This window comes from Urtica dioica, chromosome 5 (genome assembly GCF_054948205.1).
Source record: "Urtica dioica subsp. dioica isolate 48M chromosome 5, U.dioica_male_clone48M_v1_H2, whole genome shotgun sequence".
In the NCBI taxonomy this organism is placed as follows: domain Eukaryota; kingdom Viridiplantae; phylum Streptophyta; class Magnoliopsida; order Rosales; family Urticaceae; genus Urtica; species Urtica dioica.
In genome coordinates, this window is record NC_142760.1 from 41,425,188 (window position 1) to 41,447,729 (window position 22,542).

The 22,542-nt window shown below is 31.7% G+C and overlaps 2 protein-coding genes across 2 annotated transcripts; both read left to right on the top strand.

Annotated features, from left to right (window-relative positions):
* Positions 1 to 9,486: 9,486 nt before the first annotated feature.
* On the top strand, positions 9,487 to 10,810 carry LOC149398595 (ethylene-responsive transcription factor 3-like). Its single transcript, XM_089615020.1, has one exon. The coding sequence runs from the start codon at positions 9,745 to 9,747 to the stop codon at positions 10,417 to 10,419; it is 675 nt and encodes a 224-aa protein (XP_089471146.1). The 5' UTR covers positions 9,487 to 9,744; the 3' UTR covers positions 10,420 to 10,810.
* A 6,760-nt stretch (positions 10,811 to 17,570) lies between these two features.
* LOC149398596 (extracellular ligand-gated ion channel protein (DUF3537)) lies at positions 17,571 to 22,156 on the top strand. The gene is made up of 4 exons (XM_089615665.1): positions 17,571 to 18,191; positions 19,557 to 20,006; positions 20,750 to 21,071; positions 21,735 to 22,156. Exons 1-4 carry the CDS (start codon positions 17,703 to 17,705, stop codon positions 21,869 to 21,871), a joined length of 1,398 nt encoding a protein of 465 aa, XP_089471791.1. The 5' UTR covers positions 17,571 to 17,702; the 3' UTR covers positions 21,872 to 22,156.
* Positions 22,157 to 22,542: the final 386 nt, after the last annotated feature.

The window sequence follows — 22,542 nt, forward strand, 5'->3', positions numbered from 1 at the left end:
ATATACACATGGGAGTTTCGGAACGACGAAATATGGTACCAGGAATTCTCGGTACCGTAGAAAATGGTTCCGGTATTTTTTGGTACCGGCTTTTACGGTTTTGGGAGTTTCATTTACCGTAAAATATGGGATGGGACCGAAGAATCCTATTTTCCAGATTTTCCATGATCAGCTTTACTAATAATAATAAGTCTAAATTTGATGACAAGAGAAATGAGTTTAGTGATAAGCATTTTAACCATAAAAATAAGAAGATGAGTTCGAATAACAACCTAACACAAAAACTGTATATAAAAAAATAAAAAATAAAAATAAAAAAATAAAAAAAACAAATCTTATTTTGACTTTGGACAACCCCATACATTTTGCCACAAATAAAGTCTTGGAATGTGCATTTCGTTTGACAACAATCTACTAACAAATTTAGTGTGAAACAAGCGTTTTCCTTTTCCAATTTCGTTAATCCCCTCTCATCTTAAACAATATTACAAAAGGAAAAAGTCGAAAAATAGCGCAGGAATTACTTCACGCGAACCCAAAAAGAGTCACGCTTAAGAAAGCAAAAGTTGTTTATTTATGCTAAACCCCATTTGAATCTTGACTAACATCACTCTTTCTCTCTCCAAAGCCCACTTTTCTATTTTTTTTCTTCATTTGTTTCCCTCGCCAATCATGGCAGATTATGAATTTAGATCCATCTAAAACACACCGGTCGATTGGGCATTATTTGTTCACGTCCACTTTTTCTTAGCCAATGAGATTATTTAATTTATCAAATGCTAATCCAAAAGGCAACTAGCTCATTGTTTCTCTACCTAGTACTCCAAAATTCATCTTAACAAAGATTAAAAGTCACATGGTAAACCGACCTTTTTAACCAGTGGGCTACACAAAGGTAAAAGAATTTATTTTTGTTAGAGTTGTTGAACTTTGGGGAAGAAAAAAAAATAGCGGCTAACACCATTTCTTGATATATGATCATAATTATTAAATGTATTTTTTTTAAGCCACGTGATTTTTAAATTAAATGAATTACATTTGTTAAAGGTGTTCTATCAACATTTATAAGGAGGGTGTTAGAGATAAACAACGGAATTAATCAAAATAGATTACCTAAAACGAATCGAAACACAACACTCGCAAGTAATGACGAACATAATTGACAACAAGAACAAAAAAAAAAACTAACAAAAGTGTATTTTATCCTTGATTCGCAATCATAATCCAAGTCGATGACAAGACACCTCGAACTCACAAAATTAATTAAAAAAATATAGATGCTAATATTGGATTTCAAAAATTCGATTTAGACTTGTTTTCCCCATAGATAAGTCTACGCAGCGAAATTATTAGTTATACACCATGACATTATTATACATTATAGCCATCATCAGTATACATGTGATGTGTTGTTATCTAACGAGCTTGTACAAATTCATACAAACAAACATAAAAGTTATTCCCAAATCAACACCTAAAATTGCTTTTATGTGGAAAAAATAAAAGGGTTGATTAGGTATATAGTTATATTTACAGTTTCACATTGTTATATAGATAAACGTTTTGTAAATCTTAAGTAAAAAGTCACGTTCATGTATTTACACTCGTAAATTGACGTAAATACCCCACCATTTTATTTCAATGAAGTGGCAAATTAGGAATCTTACTTCATTTTTATGGCTATTTATCTAAGATTTACGAAACGTTGGCTATATAGTCATCTCAAACGTTTTAATTGGCTAGTTACCTAATTTTTTGAAAAATAAAACCCAAGTTTGGTTGCCTAAATAAAATTGAATGGGAATAAGAATGTCAATAAGAATGAAATGGGTATTTTTTTTTTTTTTTTGCTTTGCTATTTTAAATAACTAAAAATAGAATGGAATTAAGTAGTAAATTTAGATAATTACCCTTATCCCTGCCAAGAAACCAAATCGTGAAAGGGACAAATAATCTAATGGAATTTAGCTGAATGAATGCCTTCCGATAGTCTTCTTCCACTTCCAAAACGCTATTGAAAGAGTTCATACCGATACCATTAGCTATGGAAGCGGTATTTCCGTGAAACACAAAAAATAAACAGTAACCTTCTTTACGTTAACTTCCGTATTGAATGTCCAGCTTGTCTTAGAATGCCAATACCAATATGAAATACTAAACCAAACAAGATAATGGATTTTTTTTTTAAAAATCCATTCAATTCCCTTCCCTTAAATTATCACCAACCAAACATACCCTAAAATCAACGGCACCATTACATAATCTATATTTTTTCAATTAACAATTTTATAATCTGAATAAAATTAACCGGAAAAATGGAATGAAAAACCCATTTATCAAAGTGCACACAAATTATCATTAGTACATCATTAATATATACCCATTTAAAAGGTTATTAAAGAAATATACATAAATTTTGATGATAAAATAATAGTCATTTTATCATTTTACTATTTTTTCCAAACCAGTACATTATATTTTTCATTGATTTAGTTAATTATTAATATTTTGTATGAAGTAGATCTTTAGCTTCACGTTGTATTAAACTTTTACATCTTTCTTACATATTGATAATTAAAGTTGTAAAGCATTGCCAAATTTTAATTAATAAGCAATATAAATTATATATATACATATATATTAATCGATTAAATCGTTAAGATAGTTAGAACGGTTTTTTTGTTGGATAACAACAATAGATAATTGTAACTAAAATTAATCTCCTTAATAATCATAACTAAAGAATTAGTTAAACATATATGAAGAAACTATCTGTAATAACTTAATGGATAGTCTAATTATTCGAAGTTTCAAATAAAGCTCAACTATACCTAATTTTATAACATAATGCATGCGCTTTGTGTAGTTTGAACTACTTTTTTAATTGGGAAAATGATGTATATACCTTCAGTTTAAGTTTAAGTGTAAGTGTACATTTGATAATTATAAATTTTGTGTTTGTACTTTAGTTTTATAAAAATGGCGACATCATACATTTAAATACATAACAAAATTACATTTATTTCTTTTGTTGACACTTTTTTTCAATGACAGCATGATCGTCAAAAACGATAGAAAAGTAAATAAATATGACATAATTATGTATTTTTATGATATAAAATCGTCATTTTCATATAACTGAAAGTACAAACCTGACCTTTCTGAAAACTAAGAATACGAAGTCAACATTTCGCTTAAACCCAAACTCAAAGTATATACATAATTTTTTAAGTTTTGGATACTTAGATTTAAAATTTTGAACATAGTAAAAATTATCTATACTACCTCATTTTTAAAGCTTCTTCCGATAATATTTTCATTCTCATTCCTATTAATAAATGAAAAATTAGTCGATATAAGTCACATCAAACGTTGCAATTGTAATTTAGCCAACGTTTCGTTTAATTTTCGAATCTAGCCAAATTTGATGACGTGTCATATTTATGTAAGATGGTATTACTATATTAACCTTGGTTTGGTTTAAAAAATACTAGCCCACGTTTTGAAACTTGGTTTTGTAGCCGAATTTGTTATATTCGATTTATATTTCGAATTTTAAAAAAAAATTATATACTTGGCAAAGTTGGTTATTGAGCGTTTTTTTCTTTAATGAACATTATAGCCGTGTAAGCAAATACAGTGTAAATGTTCGTAAATTTTTGTTAATCTCCGTTGCTTTGTTAATTTCTGTTAATTATGGTAAATTTACATATGTGCAGGTAGAGCCGATTTTTTTCCTTTCCTTTAATACGGTATTTTTGTTTTCCAAATTTATTTTCTAATTTTGAACGGGATTTTATCATAATTACGTGTATTCATTATCTTGTTTGACTTATTCAATCAAATAAATATTTCTTTTCCCTTTTAATTACATCACCGAATCTCATATTATGAATTCAAAAAGTTGAAATTAAATTGCTGAAATTATAGCCGTGTAAGCAAATATAGTGTAAATGTTTGTAACTTTTTGTTAATCTCCGCTGATTTGTTAATTTCTGTTAATTATGGTAAATTTTTTGTGCATCTATTGCATTAAATTTTCTATTTTAATTACATCACCGAATCTCCTATTAAATATCCAATTAAATTGCGAAAAAAACTGAAATTAATTGGCTGTATACAATTCAAACCGGTCAAACGTGGGCTAGTGTTTTGATCAAGTAAGTATAAGAAAAATGGTAAATTAGGTATTTTATATCCGTAAATTTCAGTAAATGACTAGATTGCAAAATTTACCAAACGTTGGCTAGATTTCAAAAATCATGTTTCAAAGTGGCTACGTTGCTAGCTTACCCTAAATAAATTTGTTCTCTTTTAAGGCAAGGAATTCGAATAGTCATCCCTTCATATTAAAGTTAGCATGTATAGTCATATCACAAATGCAAAAGTACATTCCTACATTACATTACATACTAACATACATAGAAATGGAAACGTGGCATGATTTTAATTGTAAATGAAAAATAGCAAAACCCTAATAAATGTGGGCCCACGAGACAAGCCCAAGCCCACCAACCTGCTCGTTCCGCCACACTCCCACGCCCCACCTATACCACAACCTCTGTTGTTTGCTTTCCACGTCACCAACTCAGTCAGACCATATATATAAATTAACAATACATTGATATTACTAGAATATGGAAACTAAAAAAAATAAATGTGATATCTCAATTCTCAACCCCTAAGACCATGTATCGTAGACTTGTCCATATATGAATATATACATGTATATAATCACACTATAGTTTTAAGTTTCAACTATACCCACAATTTATTTGATTTTGTAAATGACACAAATGCCGTGTTACCCGTTCAAATCAAATAACTAGAGCTCCTAAAAATATACCAATAATCAGAGCGTCGTTATTACATATTATTTCATAGCAAAAAATAAAAAAGGGAATATGATGTTTTCTAAATATTGTTCGCTGGCTCTCCAAAGACTAGTAAATACCGTAAAATAGAGTAAAACGTTTCAAGTAATAGGTTGGGAAATTAGGTTTTTTCGACGTAGACAATAAAACCAGACAATCGATATTTTATTGCCTGTTCAAAGATTGGAACTAGTTCTTTGTACTTGAATGTGCTTACACTCTATTCTTGATAAAAATGTTATTATATATGTGCTATTGCCATAATGTTCTTCTTGCAAATTAACAATTGATTAATTACACGTTGGCGAAGGCCATCAACTAATAATATAGATTTAAATTTTATTTACACTCTCATCTTATTAATATGTACTTGCAAATTTCTAACCTTTTGATAATCTAAAGTTGACTTTTAAAGATAAGTTTCCCGTGAAAGATTTATCGAGACGTCTTTCGGGACGTCAATAGTGAATTGAATCGAGGATCAAAGTACGATGGCGTGGATGCTAGATAGCTAGGATGCAATCAAATTTGGACATTCACCTAATCCAAATTCGAAATTACAAGACTACAAATTGAGTATACATTATATGCGAGTGTAATCATTTTTATGATTATGAACTCGAGATATCACCTCGTGTTTTTTTTTTTTTTTTGAACCACTTGGATTCATTGTTTAGGGTTGTTGTAAGCCTATATAGCTAGAATAAATGCTCTCTAAATTGTATTATTGGATGAAATGTATTTTCATTAACTAAAAACACATATTTATAACCAAGTCAAATTATAAATGTGTTAGGTATGATACTAAAAAATGTACATAATTTAAATGAAATAATTAAAAGACTAAATAAATTGCGACTGTTCGTCTTGGGGCCCGAGATAATAGATCTGTTAATTGTAGATCTATTCATAAAAAAAATACTCCATAAGATCATTGAGCATTAGGCACACGCCGACATCAAACGCAAAATACTTGTCGAACATAAGGTTCCTTTTCGAACATATGATTTCATGTATTTCTATCCCTCTCTTTTACACAAAATTATTAGTTGCTATAAAAAACAAAATTATTAGCGAGTCATAAAAACAAACTAATCAATAAAAAAATTACAAGAATTTGTTATAAGTAGCTATTCCACTGACTCTTTTAAAATATATCACAAGTTTTATTTTATTAAAAATCAACCTGTGTAAATTAGATTAACTAAAAAGTTAATTATTGCGCGATAGTTAGACTATTTTTTGTCAATAAATGAATTTTTACTATTTTTTGAAAGGACGATTGATTATTAAGTTACCGGTCTAATTGCTAAAAAAAATTAACACATATTACGGACTTTTTACTTTGTGAAAAAATAATTAACGTAAAACTAATTTTACCAACAGAATAATAAATAAATAAAAACTCAACATCTAACCCCCATAATTTAAGGGCAGAACTGCAATTTCTATTATCATAACGTGATTTGGTTGGGGAGACATTCGAAAGAGAAACACTGCCACTGACACTTGTATTGAACGACACCGTCTCAAATGTAACGCCAGCTGTGAGCTTAACGAAATATATAATTAATTAATAAAAAATACAATAAAATTAAAACGTAGCCTCGAGTCACGCGAATTCGGCCCAGAAACCGGCCCATCCATTCTGTGATTTGTTTTGCTTACCGGTTACAATTGCCAGACCAGCCGGTCTACCTTATCCACGTGACCGACTCGTGCCGGTAAAACCCTTAGACAAAGGATTTAATTATTATCATCAATATTTGGGTTCTGGGGAAGGCAAAAACCTGTGGCTCGGAGCTGACGTGCCCAGAAAGCAGGTAGTGGGGCCCACAGACCACGTCTTGAGATGTGGAGTTGGGTTTGTGGGTTTTGAGGAGTGGGTGGGTCAGATTTCTGACGTGGGACCGGGTCTTATATTTTGCAAGGTCAAGGAGATCCGTTTAAAAAAAAAAAAAAAGAGACTTGTTTTTTTTTTATTTTTAATTAAATACCTTATTTTTTATTTTTTATCCATACTAAGCTTGATGACCTTGATCAATACTAAACCTAAAGCTTGTGTGCAAATGCAAACATAAATTTTGTTCCGATTTAGCCGGAATTCCAATCAAAACAGAATTTCCTCATCCAAAAAAAGAACTTAGGGCTTGAAGTAAGGCTGAGATTGAAAAAAAAAAAAAATCATAAATTAGGAAAAATGGAATAGAACCCTTATTTCAGTCCACTTTCATAATGATCGGAATAGTTTTTTTTATGTTTCAAACGGTTCAAGATTAATCAAATATTGATGAACATGAAAATAAATAATATAATAATATCATTGTCTCTTAAATTATGGCATTTTACGAAGGGGTCAATATTCCATCGTCTTATGAAAAAATAGCACAAGTTTCATTTTATTAATAAAATAATTTACCAAGTCCAAGTTAATTAGCCTATATGTGGTCTTCTTTAAAAAATCTAATTTGTTTCATTTTCAATTCAAAACTTGATGAGTTAAATATTTATCCAACGATTTTTAGTGACATTTCTCGAAAGAAAAATAATAATCACCAACGGTCAACGGACTGTTGATGTGAGAAGGGGAGTGAGACCCACATATCAGGTAGGTATCACCTTTGTGAGAGTATCAATGATCAGTTGTCGTTGATGTTTATCAATGCTCTTCTCGAAATACTTATTATGAGCACGAGTAATGTTAAACTACATTATTGCATAAGAAAAAAATGTACTAATTTGCCACTTATAAATTCTACGATTGTGCTTGCTTGACTCGGAGTCATAGTTAAGATTGCTCAATATTAGAGGTTTTACTCGTTGAAGTTTAACGAAGTGGTAGTGGGTATATATTTATAAGTAAAAAAATAATTGGGGTTAAAATTGAATTATTTTTAATATTTTAGAGTCAAAATGTAATAAAATGACAAAATAATTTTAGCCATCGGATCTCCAACATTTATAAATTGAATGAGCAAGAATATTAAAAAATAATAAATCAATTTAATATGGAAAGTTGGATATCCAAATTAATATGGAATTCATCCATTCTTTTTTAATTTAAAACTGGATCCATCCAATTTTTACATATTAATTATTTTGAAATTCGAACTATCAAAATTTCAATAATTTTTTTTGGACAGCATTCGTTCAATGATTTTTGTCCAAATGCTCATGATTGGTTATAGTCCAAAATTGTTTGAAGAAACTATATTAATACAGATAATAAATATTTAATTCTTCATAATTTATACAACAATATAAAATTGAATTTATTTTTCCTATATAATGATATATATAGAAAAAATGGAATATTTTTCTAATAATTATTCAATAATTGTCTAAAGCCTTTAAATTATTTTTCTTTAAATTACACACTTTAATATAAAGACTTGTAACCAAATTATTTTTGAACTTAGGTATACTTTATACCATTATTGAATTTGAAAGTCTCGAGGCCTTTTAGACTGAAAATTAAAGAAAAAACAAAAAGGAAAATGTACCTTTAGGCTTTAGACTTTAGTTATGATTATATTAGGGGTCATTAGCTATATTGCATTTTTACATTGTTATATAATCAATTTTTCATAAGTTCACATTTATATATTTATACGCATAAAGTGACGTAAATATATATCTCTTTATGATATAACAAACCAATAATATCACGTCATATTCGTAAGTATTTATTTTGTATTTACGAAAGGATCGTTATATAACAATGTGAAAGTGTAAATATGTCCAATTACCTATTTATTTGTTAATATATATATATATATATATATATATATATATAGCAATAATTATGCATAAACATAAAGTAAACAAAAAAGAAAAACAAAATTAATCGTAGATGGACATAATTAAGACTCGGAATTGTACCTTTCACACTGATGACACAGAAAACCGAAACGCCACACACAGAAAGCAGCGAAAGAGATTTACTTCACCTAAAAAGAGCTTAAAAAAAAAAGGAGAAGAAAATTCAGAATCACATTTACTTCTTCCTCTACATTATTACTGCGTTACGTTGGACCAATAACTTAAAAGCCTGAAGGACGATAATGTCATTTCTGGCCTCGTCTCGTTTATCAAGCGTAATAATAAATAAATAAATAATTTGAATGAAAAGAAGAGAGAATAGAAACGATAAAAGGAAAGAAGCAGAGCAATGGAGTCATCGAGTCGGATTTGTGTGGGGACGAGTGAGAGAGAGAGAGATAAAAAGAAAAGAAAATAAAATAAAATTTGAAAGACAAAAAGAAAAAGAATCCATAGTTAGTCATAGATAACCATACCACATGGGGTTTATTAATATATAATTTTTTTTAATCTATAATGTTTTTATATTATCAAATTAATCACAAAATTTTCTTTCAAAACTTGAGCTTAATCTAATTGCTAAAAACGCACTAATACCCCTAATTAATCTAAACTTTTACTAAGTTAAAACCAAGGGGAAAAAAAAAATCCAACCAAAAAAGATGTTACAGAATCCAGTAACTTAAGGGAAGAAAAAAAAATCAATTTGGAAGGAAAAATAGAAACTAGAAAGTATATTTTTATTTTTATTATCAAATTTATATAAAAAAAATATTATATTGGTGTGTATTTATTTAATTTATTTATGTGTAGAAGAGAAGGTGGTGGTGTTTTGGGTGCCATCCAGTTCTCTTCCCATCCACCTATCCCTCTCTCTCATCGCTTTCTCTCTCCTCCCAATCTCTTCCCAAACAAACCCAAACTCTCTCTGTATTTCTCTATCTCCATGAAAACCAGGCTTTGATTATCTCTCCTATCTCTGTACATAGAACATCCAATCCCTCAGACTCTCTCTCTATATCTCTCTTTTTTTTTCAGAGATTCCGAAATGAGGCGAGGAAAGAGGAACGACGCCGTATTGCCGGCGGAGGTGAGAAATGACGCCATGGTCGCGGAAATCAGGTACAGAGGCGTACGGAAACGGCCGTGGGGAAGATTCGCCGCCGAGATCAGAGATCCGTGGAAGAAGACCAGAGTCTGGCTCGGGACCTTCGACTCCGCCGAGGACGCTGCGCGTGCGTACGACGCGGCGGCGCGTACGCTCCGCGGTCCGAAGGCGAAGACGAACTTTCCGCCGAATTCGTCTTCCTCGCTCACGCGCGTCGACGCTCCGCCGCAGTTCCGATGCGGATTCCGAGACCAGATCGCCCCTCCGTCGGCCGATCCTCAGCGTCCGACGACGAGCAGCCTGAGCTCGACTCTGGAATCGTTCAGCGGACCGAGATCGGCGGCGGCGGCGAGATCGGCGGCTGCTCCGGCGGTCTCTTCCCGGCGGAGGTACCCTAGGACGCCGCCGGTGGAGCCGGAGGATTGCCACAGCGACTGCGATTCATCGTCGTCGGTGATCGACGGTGATCGCGAGGAATACGATGAGCGAGCGATCGCGACGACGACGATGACTTCGTTTAGGAAACCGTTGATGTTCGATCTGAATTTTCCGCCGTTGGATGAGGTCTCGTTGATGGACGGCCACGATCTGCACTGTACGGCTCTGCGTCTTTGATTACATTTGATGATGATGATAAATGATCGGAGAATTAATTAATCTTTTTTTGTTTGTTTGTTAATGTTATAATCATAATGGCCGAGAGTGAAGAAGAAGAAGAGAAAAACTTTGCATAAGGTTATGAATTTTAAGGATGAATGATCTTGTTGTGAAAGAAGAAGAACAAAAAGAGAATTTACTTTCTTTTTTTTTTAACTTTTTTTTTATATATTGATTTTAGAAGAGAAGATGAGATTATGAAGAAGAGTATCATATCCATTGCTGTGGAATTAATCATAGTTGTTGTATCTTTATGTTGTACTTTGTATAAGAGAAGAGAGAAAATTCCAAGTTCTATGACATCTTGTTCTTCCGATACAAGTACATATATGTATCTATATTCTATATCTATAGGTGTGTTTGGGATTAAAGTACATTGTTTCTCTCCCATTGTCATTGTTCAGGTAAAGCTAATTGAAGCTTCAAAAAGGTTCAAAACAACATCGCAAGATATTAATCTAGAACTTGATTTACATATTTTCCAAAGTTGCTTGCTCTTTAGATTTTGCGTTTCTAATTACATGGTTTTTGCGGCGAGTTCATTTGATGTTGATTTATATTTGGAGGTTCTTTGCTTATTTATTTATTGGTTGCCTATAATCTTTTATACCTTCACTTTTAAAGCGTTTTGTGGTGGAATTTTTATTTATTTATTTATTTACATTTATGTAATCTTGATTGCCTAGTGACATTCTTTTTCTAGATTTTTCCCCGTTCAAGTTGATCTTCTTGTAGCTTTTGGTGATATAGCAAAGTGAAGGATATTGGATATATATCTAATGATATGTATATATTTTTTCTTTATTTTCTCATGACTTGCCTACTTTACTTGCAGTATTATGTACAATTGATAAGTGGTGTAGGATAGTCGAAAGAAAATAAAATCACTTTTGTTTGGATCTATTCTATTAAAGATTTACTCAACTTTAATCGTTTCTTACCAATATTTTACAGACACATATCTCCTATAATTCCGATTTTGTTTGTCGTTTCTTATTTTATATTCGTGATTCAGATAAAGAGCCAGCATTAGAATGTGGTATTTGAAAGATACAAGTTCAATTGACACGCCTTAATAACTTGACCCTTATTTTCACCAATGAAAGAAAATCTTGATAATTCACCACTCTCAAAAGTTGCTTTAGGTTTCAAATCTATATTGGAGTATTTTTTGGAAGGCATGTAATTGAAATCGTGTTTGTGTTAGTGTTTGTAACTTGAATGGAAAAAGGCCAAAGAGATAAGTGATAAATAACCATGCAAATTTTATTTTTTATATATAATTTTTGTGTGCGCGTTTATACTTCGTATTGCTTATTTGGTCTAAATCTAATATCCCATCTCCGACTTACTTTCTGATTATAGTGGAAACAAATGGTGATGAGTGATGTCAATTAAATCATTTAAATAAATAAAAATCAACACAATGTTGCCCATTTTGAACATTGACCAAAGGAAAGGACTCTGAAATTGGGGAAAGTCATCTATAAAAAATAAAAAAAATAAAAAAAAAATTATGTGTTTCCAATGTGGTTAGACCCTTCGGCCTAACCACCAATTTAGATTCTCATCATTTTTGTCTTCTTATGCTTTTTCGGGTTTTGTCTTCTTTTCTATATATCAGATTGTTGTGCACAAGCCTGGCTGTGTTCATATCCTGAAATTTCCATTTGAAATTGCTAATAAATATTGGGCCTCAACTGAGTGAATATCCATGATGTCATTTTCTTGGGCTGCACTGGAAAGCCATAGACCCAAAGGGTCAATCGTATCTTTCAGTCTGTTCTTAACCCCTTATAATTACAATTACTGAAGTTTTACACATATACCCCATTTGAATTTTGAAGATTCGAATTCCCTGCATTTCAAATTTCAAGCAGTCCACATATTTTCAGGAAATTTTTACCTTATTTTATATAAATTGTAAAATAGTAAAGAAAAATTAAATGAAACAAGAAATGGTTAAAAAAAAGTCAAATAAAACCGTAAACAATAAGAATATTTTTTGGTAATAAAAAGTGAATAAAATGCTTGAGGGATTGGATTAATTTCCACTAAAATCACATTTCGAACGAGTTTATTAAATAATGGCGAATCCCACAAATAAGTTATTTAAAGAGGGTTATTCCATGAAAGCATCCAGTTTTTCAAATATTCCTTAATACCCATATTTTATAACATTGCCGTTATTTCAAATGAAATATCAAAACTAGGAATATTTTTTCCGGTAATGAAACTATAAACAATTAAGATAATTTAAATGAAATTGCAAACAATTAAAAAATAGTTGAAATAAAACCATATCTAACAAGGAAAAAAAACTAGAAATAAGAATGAGAAGTGGTATATTCTTGTAAATTTTATTTAAATTGAGGTAACTCGGGTAATTTTCTCGTTAAAGAAACGCATATTTTGTTGGGCCATTATTTTGGATTTGGCCGGGTCCCGACCACTTAGGGGTAGGTCCGAATTGGCATGGAACTGCTGAAAGGCGTCCTAGGGATGACAATGGGTAAGGTTTAGATAGAGTCATGCAAAATCATATTCTACTCGCGATTTTTTTAAAAAAGAAATCATACTCTATCCATACATACCCATTTATTTTTAATGGGCCTGGATAAAACACTAGGGGATACATGGTAACCTATGAGTATTTTTTTTTTTTTTTACTTATTTGATATAAAATTTATTGATAAAAATAAATAAATCTAAAAAAATACTTAAATAAAAAAATCTTAAAAAATTAAATTAATAAATACGTATACTAAAATTTGCATAACAATTCATAAATATAATAATAATTTCAAGTGGTAACGTATGGGTAGAGTCTTTGGTAGAGTACTTAAAAATCATACCTTACTCATACCCATATAGTTTTTAATGGGTAATATCCGCACTTTATCCATTCATTTATGCGGGTAGAACTCTACTCATGGTGAGTAGGATCTTGAGGATACATGAGTACATAGGTAAAATTTTCATTTTTATGCATTTCTATGGTTCAAGTAAGTATATTTTATAGTTTAAAAACATTTTAATATATAAAAATTCTTTTGTTTTCATATTTACAAATATTTGGATATTTCAGGATCAAATGGCCGGATAATCTAAAAAACCATTGACCTAAATTCCAATCTAAGTGTCTTTTGCATTCTCCCATTAAATTATCCAATGTTGATGATGAAAATTCTCCAACAATGAAAATGAAAGTGTTCAAATTTAAAAGATGAAGAATAAATATGAGTAGAAGTCAAGTGAACACACATAACTATGCAAAAATGGATATAAATGTTTTAGTGTAAAACATGATCAAACTCTTCACTATTATTGAAATAGTTTTAAATATGCATTCTTGATGGTTACACTCCTTTATCCTAAATATTAAAAACAAAGTAATTGCATTTGTCATTGGTTTCCGCTTGGAAAGTAAGATGAACTGAACAGTTTTCGAAGTCATTTGAGCATATGATAACACGAACTTTTTTAAAATTCTTGTAAATTTTACACATATACCCCATTTGAATTTTGAAGATTCGAATTCCCTGCATTTCAAATTTCAAGCAGTCCACATATTTTCAGGAAATTTTTACCTTATTTTATATAAATTGTAAAATAGTAAAGAAAAATTAAATGAAACAAGAAATGGTTAAAAAAAAGTCAAATAAAACCGTAAACAATAAGAATATTTTTTGGTAATAAAAAGTGAATAAAATGCTTGAGGGATTGGATTAATTTCCACTAAAATCACATTTCGAACAAGTTTATTAAATAATGGCGAATCCCACAAATAAGTTATTTAAAGAGGGTTATTCCATGAAAGCATCCAGTTTTTCAAATATTCCTTAATACCCATATTTTTTCACATTGCCGTTATTTCAAATGAAATATCAAAACTAGGAATATTTTTTTCGGTAATGAAACTATCAACAATTAAGATAATTTAAATGAAATTGCAAACAATTAAAAAATAGTTGAAATAAAACCATATATAACAAGGAAAAAAACTAGAAATAAGAATGAGAAGTGGTATATTCTTGTAAATTTTATTTAAATTGAGGGCTTTATCGCTTGCATTTGTCATTTGTCATTTGTCATTTGAGCATATGATAACACGATTTTTTTTTTTTTTTAACGTGGACGGTACCACAGACAAAGAGCATTAAACCCCTCACTTAAATGACAGAGAAATATCATGGTTACAAGAGATACTCTCCTAAACTTCTATGATCCACCATAATCTCATTTAAAGCACAAAGCGGGACAATTCCTGATCATAGAACATCTTGTTCGACCCTAAGCGAATAATTGGCTAAATTATGGGCATCTCCATTACACGAACGAGAAAGGAACGTAACCTTGAAAGTCAAGAAGTTAGAAGAAAAAATCTTAATATCTCTTAAAATAGTCCTTAACTCCGTCGGCAGAATGGCTTCCTTCTTGATGGTGTTGACCAATTCCAGGCAATCCGATTGGAGGAGAGTCTGTTCCCACCCATTTTGGCATGCCACGGTCACCCCCTCAAGAATAGCCGCAGCTTCCGCAAGGGGAGGAGAAAAACCGTGGCGTCTAAATAAATACCCGAAGCCATAACCATATCTCTAGAGTCTCGACACACGTATCCTGCCCCGAAGGATCGCTCCGTCTTAAGGATCGATTTGATGAGAACTTCTTTCCCGCCATGCAAAAACCAAAGTCCTCTATCCATGACTTGATTTTATCCCAAATCCTCTCACGTAAAAAGCAACGGGCTCTTTTTCCCTCATCTCCAAAAAAGTGGGAAAACCAAGTTATTTCTAGTGGCAAGTAGTGACCGTGACCCCAAGATGGTTAGCGATCATCTCCTTCAACTCTTCAGACATGTCACACCCAAAGCAGATATCCGATTTAGAGAGGTTAATGACTTGGTCCGAGGCAGTCGCGTACATGGCAAGGCTCCTCGCAACCGCCTCACAATCCTCCATACTTGCAAGAAAGAACACAAGGCTATCGTATGTAAAAAGCAAGTGCGAGACTTCTAAGTTTTCAATATTCATCATTAACTATATATTCATTAATGAAATTCTCTTATTTCTTATATATTCTAACATTAAGCTTCATTTATCTTGAGTTATTGACCCTTTGAAATTAGTATTGGAGTTTCTCCGAAATCCAACTTAATTCTTAACAATAGATAACTATAGAATATTCACATGCAATTGAACAAGGGTCACTAGTTTCTACTTTTTTTTTTCTTGTCTCATATTGGCAAGTGATCATAGACATCATTACTTGAGCTAGCCAAGGACTACATGAACTTCAAAAATCACATGCATCGTCCATGAATATTCACAGCTGTTCCAATAAACACAAAATACCCTTAATCATCTCAAATTTAAACAACATAAACTATAATGTGTTGCACTAAACAATCAACCCCATTTAACTAAAGTGTTATGAATCCACAAAACGACAAGAAATAAAATAAGGCCTTCTATTTTATATGATTTTAGATGATGGCATCGGAGACACATCCCATGTTCATATAAATTGATTGTTGATTAGTAAAAATTGGTTTATAAATATCCTAAACTTAAATATTCATATACCAAATACAATAGACCGATGAGTCATACCATAGATGCTCAATATTTGTTAGTAATCACATTATAAAACCGATATCTACAGCTAATACAATTACTAGCGCCAAATGAATCCCATGAAAATATATAGAGCTAAGCCAATCACATAATCCCACGAAAACGAAGCAGTTAAAAAAAAATTCATTGACCAAAGGTTTCATTTTTATTTTATTTTATTTTGGACGAAGTGGTTTTAGTAAATATTATTGTGTTCCCAAATGATTTGCTAACTAGAAGAACATGAAATGTAGGCGTAAAGTTATGAGTTCGGCAAATGGTTATTGCACAAAGTAAGTCTCTTTTATTTAATTTTTATTTTATTTTATTTCAAACTGAAAGAGACATGAACAAATAGACAACAAATATGCTTTGTTCTATTGAAAACCCACTTGGCACCGTTATATTGGATATGACCGAACACGTTGCACCGAAGTTGTTCAGTCACCAGCGAATATTACTTTTAAATAGAGAGATCTATTTTATATTATTTTTTGCTAAATTAGAGATAACTATTTAAAACTGTCCATGTTCCCCGGATTTTTTAGTTTGTTTGCAAAAATAATTAGATAAACGAATAGTATCAATTTCATCCGCAATTTTAGTCATTTATATAAATTTAATAATTATAACTAGAAAGAGTGTATCAAATTTACATAACTATAATTTTGTTTCTTCTTATAATTAGTCCTACTTCCTATCAAATACATTTTATTATTATTATTATTATTATTATTATTATTATTATTATTATTATTATTATTATATATATATTTAATGTTTGAGCTTATACATTCGTCATTTATAAAGCCAAAAATCATTTAAGAGATAAATCCCTAAAAAATTATTATTTTTCATTAACAACAGCCAAAACTCATTTAAGAGATAGAACTTGATTTAGAAAGGAACATGTTGAGATTAAAGTAATCAAAATATAAACGACATATATGCATTCCTCCCATTTTCTATGAAAAAAAATAGCATTCCCTTTCATTTATCGAAGAAGAGGAGTAATTAAAGTTCCATACACTTTTACTTCTAAACCATCATCCAACTTTTAGACTTTAGTCACCTTCAATGTGATCTTCACACTTCTCAAGGAAAAGTTTTTGATAACTTGTGATACAAATTAAAATAATATGAAAAAAAATAATCCGAGGGAAAACCATAATTCAATACCAAATATATATATATAAAAAAGAATTTTATGTAGAAACATATCCATGAAAATTATAATTTGTACTCTAATGTAATAGATTGCATGTATGAATGAAATATTAAAACAATAGTAATAAATTCCTTAATTTTTTTAAAATAATATAATACATATTTTTGGGCATAATTCCCGTGTACTACTACTACAAGACCTTCACGGCCTCTTAACAAAAATAAAAAGGTCAATTCTGAAAAACCAAATCTCTCCTTCGCACACCCAATAATTTATTTCCCCTCTTTTATATTCCTAATTTTAACAAAATAAAACAAACAATAACAATAGATAAATAAATAAACCGCCTACTATAAATATACATACATACACAGTACACACACACACATCTCAAACAAACCCAAACAAATTAAACCTCGAATGCTTCTTCTTCTTCTTTCCTCTCGAAGAAGAAGATCATGAGCAGAGCACATTTCTCGAACGAAGCCATGGAAGAGCCTCTGATCCACAGCGAGGCCAACGCGAACGACGCGAATTCGATCGTCGTTTCGTCGTCAATCCGAAAGAAGGACGGAAGCAACAAGAAGTTCACGCGCTGCGTTTCTCACGCGCAGGACGAGCTCCGGAGCTTCCGATCGTACCTCCGGTGGATGTGCGTCGACCAATCCACGGCGGCGACGGCGTGTCTGTCCTGGGCGGTGTTCGTCGTCTTCACGATCGCCGTTCCGGCGGCCTCGCACTTCCTCCTCGCCTGCTCCGCCTGCGATTCCCGCCACGATCGGCCGTTCGACGCCGTCGTTCAAATCTCTCTCTCCGCCGTCGCGACTCTCTCCTTCGTCTGCCTCTCCAATTTCGTCCGGCGGTACGGACTCCGGCGATTCCTCTTCTTCGATAAGCTTTGGGACGATAGCGAGACTGTTCGCCGGAGCTATACTCTGCAACTCAATGTCAGTTTCTTCTTCTTCTTCTTTCTTTTCATTTCCTAACTATTGCTGTGTAATTAGAATTATCGCCATTGATTGATTAGGGATCGTTGTAGTTAATTAGTATGTCATTTTGCGGATTAGGAATTTAGGATCGACGAGGTTATTTATTTATTTATTTAATTAATACATTTGTCTGAAATTTTATGATCCTTAAAAAACTTGATCAAGTTGTTCTTCTTTACCGTATTGAGTCACAATATTATATAATTCTACTATTACAGTCATTTATTATTCGTTACTTGTAGTGATGAGATAGAGATGGTTATAGTTAGTATGTCATTGCGATTAGGATAGATGTGTTAATTTATTTGATTAAATTCATGTATATTTGTCTGAAAATGTGTGTGAATTAGATGGGGATTTGATGATCCAAAAATCTTGATCATAACGCCGACTATCAAGTTGTAGAGGATTGACTTTATCAAACCATATGAAAAAGAAAATGGATTATTTTATATTTTATAATTTTCTTAAGAAAGTAAAAGTTTAGGTGTTAATGAAAGAAAAAGAAATCGTACAGGGAATGAAGCGCTTTGAAGGTCCCAGTTATATTTTTAAATCGATATGGTTGTCTTGTCCAATTATATCCAGCCACAAATTTCTTTTGGATATTTGTCTGATTTTTTTTTCTCTCAAATAAATATGATATGAACATGAACTACAAATACTTTATTCTTGTATATGTTGTATCTGTAAACTCCCAAGAAAAAGTAAAAAAAAAAATAAAAATGTTACTTCATGAATACTGAAACTTTATTATTTGTTTCTTTTTGCTTTGTTTCTGTGGCTAGAACATGCCTCTGGCTCGATGATTTGTCAAATCTTGTATCTGATTCTGAATACTCGATAAAAAGTGAATTTATTTTTATGTTTCGCCATGATTGAAATAGAACACTATCAAGTTGCACCACAGTTGTCATAACTAAAAAAAAAAAATACGTTACATTTTCTTTATTAGCTAAAAATAATTTAACAAAATTGTTGTGCACTTAGATCTGTAAAACACTATCAACACCGTGTGGCTGGCTGGCTGGCCATAATCCCAATCACTTTTAACAACTCAATTAAGAATATCATGTCACACTTTTTTTTTGTTTTGTTTTTTTATTTTTATTTTTTTTTATTATGTAGTTTTACTATTAAAATCACCATGACATCTCTAACTTGTACAACAAATCTTAAATTCATAATCTTTGTTCACTTTAACCTTATCACTATCAAAGGAGAAGAAAAAGAAAAAAAAAAGGTTGAATTATAAACGTATAAATCTAAGAATTAGATTGTGTTTTGTTCATGTATATTTTATTATTTTTGTTTTAATTGCAGAGATCACTGAAAATTCTCTCAATTTTTGTGATTCCGTGCTTCGTAGCCGAGAGTGCGTACAAGATATGGTGGTACTCCTCCGGGGGATCCCAAATCCCGTTCTTGGGAAACGTCGTGGTGAGCGACGTGGTGGCGTGCATAATGGAACTCTGCTCTTGGTTGTACCGAACCACCGTGATCTTCCTCGTATGCGTTCTCTTCCGTCTGATCTGCCACCTCCAGATCCTACGGCTCCAAGACTTTGCCACCGTCTTCCACGTGGACTCCGAGGTGGCCTCGGTGCTCTCGGAGCACCTTCGGATAAGGAGGCACTTGAGGATCATCAGCCATAGGTTCCGGGCTTTTATTCTGTGGGCCCTCGTTCTCGTGACCGGAAGCCAGTTTGCTTCGTTGCTCATCTCCACGAAGAACAAGCACGAGCTCAACGTTTTCAGGGCCGGCGAACTTGCGGTAATTTTTTTTTTAATTATAATGATTACTTGGTTTATGACGTGTTTGCGCATAGTGATTCGCCGGTTAATTACTAGTTCGGTAACATTAAGTGGTTAAGCAAGTACTTTACATATCAATTTCGCAAGAAAAAGTTATACAAAATAGCCGATTGAAACTAATTTATAAATACTATAGGGTAATTAGGTTCGCAGCCAATACTTTAAATATAGCTAAAATTTTATTTTATTAGGAAAATATCCCACCAAACCGAAGTTAATTTAATTAATTTCGGTTTGGTGATATATTTTCCTAAAAAAATGAAACTTAAGTTAGATCCTTAAAATGAGTAGAAAATTGAATAGTTGCAACAAATACTTGTAAATTTTAGTAAAATAGCCAAAATTGCATTTAAAAAAAAACATAATATCATTAGATTAAACTTATTGACATGTAGTAGTAGCACTATTTTGTAAATTTTGATTATGTTATTAATTTTAGACAAACCTTCACTTTTTTACAAATTTATTAATTCATTTGGCTACCTAGCTATAATCCCATTTCGTAATATCGTAGCTAAGAGAATCAAGAGCGTTAGCAATTTGGTTTCTAGATTCCTTTTAACATACCATCTTCGAATTTTGCTAAAGTTTACTAAAAAAAATCATTATTCAAAAACACCAATTTCTTTGTAATTATAGAGAACGAGTATTTCATTACCTAATTTTCGGCGCTTTTTTTTTTTTTTTTTTTTTTTGGCGTAGCTATGTTCTTTGACACTCGTGGTTGCCGTTCTAATCCTCCTAAGAAGCGCGACGAAAATCACGCACAAAGCACAATCGGTGACGTGTTTGGCCGCCAAGTGGCACGTGTGTGCCACGTTGGACACGTTCGACGGGATCGAAGGCGAGACCCCTATGGCCCACCACCAACACAACCCCTTCGCCTCGCAGCACGAGGCTCGTGGAGGAGATTCCGACGGCGAAGAAGAAGAGGCCGAGGGTGAAGAAGATGATTTGGATAATACCAAGTTTATCCCCGCTTACGCTTATAGCACTATTTCCTTTCAAAAGAGACAAGCACTTGGTAAGTCGAAACACATATACTCCTCTTAAATGTTTTAATCCGATTTCGCACACATAATGGTCACTTATTAATTGTATTAATTTAATATTTTTTACTATAAAATGACCATAGAAATTTTTAGCGAAATTCCTAAAACCATTACAATTTGTAAAATATATAAATGTTTTTAAATTATTGGGGAAATGGTGGCAATAATACTCAATGTTTGGTCAAAATACTATTTATATACTCAAAGTTTTTTTTTTCTTTGGCAAATATAACACATGTTACATTATAGTGGGTCCGTTACTACTCGGACCGTTAAGTTTAAACAGAAATTTTAACGACAAAGTATTTACGTGTAACTAAATTTGAAACTTTGAATATTTTTTTCCAAAAAAAAAAAAGAATGAGTATATAAGTATTGTTTTGTCTAAACATTGAGTATTTTTGTCACAATTTTCCCTAAATTATTTTCTTTATTGGTAAGGTAAAACGACGCAATTATCATAATTAGAGGCTAGCTCACTAGTAATAAATATTTTCAGCTAAAAACGAGGAGATAAATTCTAGTCAAAAACAAAATATATCACAAATTCATATTATAGTTTAATAACAGTTGAAATAGTTGGAATCTTTTGTGTTTTAACTATTTTTTTTTCTTTCTCCTTTCTTTCTTTGCAGTGACGTATTTTGAGAACAATAGAGCAGGAGTGACGGTATTTGGGTTTACATTGGACAGAACCACTTTGCATAGCATATTTGGCGTAGAGCTTGCCTTGGTTCTATGGTTGCTTGGAAAAACAATCAACGCCTTATAGATGACACTCAATGTCCAAAAAAACACTACGTATATACCCATAGCACTATCCAATTCTCTCTCCATGAGAATCAACGAACAAAAGAAAAAAAAAATTACATACACATCTTTGAGATTGATTGACCATTGACCAATGATTGGAGATGAGGATTTGCTATCAACTCAAGGAAAAGGGTGAAGGAAAAATATCAACGCTTGGTATTTTTATTTGTTGCGCTGTAAATGTCTTGATTCATTTTGCAAGTTCCATTGATCTATAGCCTATCAAAAAAGTTTCATTGATCTATATTTCCTTTTTATGCAAAAAAAAAAAAAAAAAATTCAATGATCTATCTTGTCTTCACTTGTCAGGAAATTTCATCACTATATATTATTGTCTCTCACTTTTGTGTCACACGATTATGTACAATTTTGTTTGTTTGTTTTATTATTTATTTGTGTTTGATGGCCAACGGTGATATGGAGGTATTGCTTCGGAAACAATTCACATGTATTGGTTTTTTTTATTGTCAATGGATTGGTGGTCTAACAGTGATTAATATATTTTTTTTTATATATGTTTATATTGATTAGGATTAATTACATAATTTCTCCTTGAACTTTTAACAAAATACTCTTCAATTGTCATTAGTCTCAAACCTTTATCTTACTTAATCTTTTTCACAATTAGTC

Excerpts from the sequence above, each read along its gene's own strand:
- LOC149398595 (XM_089615020.1), top strand. The coding sequence starts at position 9,745 with ATGAGGCGAGGAAAGAGGAACGACGCCGTATTGCCGGCGGAGGTGAGA.
- LOC149398596 (XM_089615665.1), top strand. The coding sequence starts at position 17,703 with ATGAGCAGAGCACATTTCTCGAACGAAGCCATGGAAGAGCCTCTGATC. Across the intron at positions 18,192-19,556 it reads GCTATACTCTGCAACTCAAT|AGATCACTGAAAATTCTCTC; the intron begins GTCAGTTTCTTC and ends TTTTAATTGCAG. Across the intron at positions 20,007-20,749 it reads TCAGGGCCGGCGAACTTGCG|CTATGTTCTTTGACACTCGT; the intron begins GTAATTTTTTTT and ends TTTTTGGCGTAG.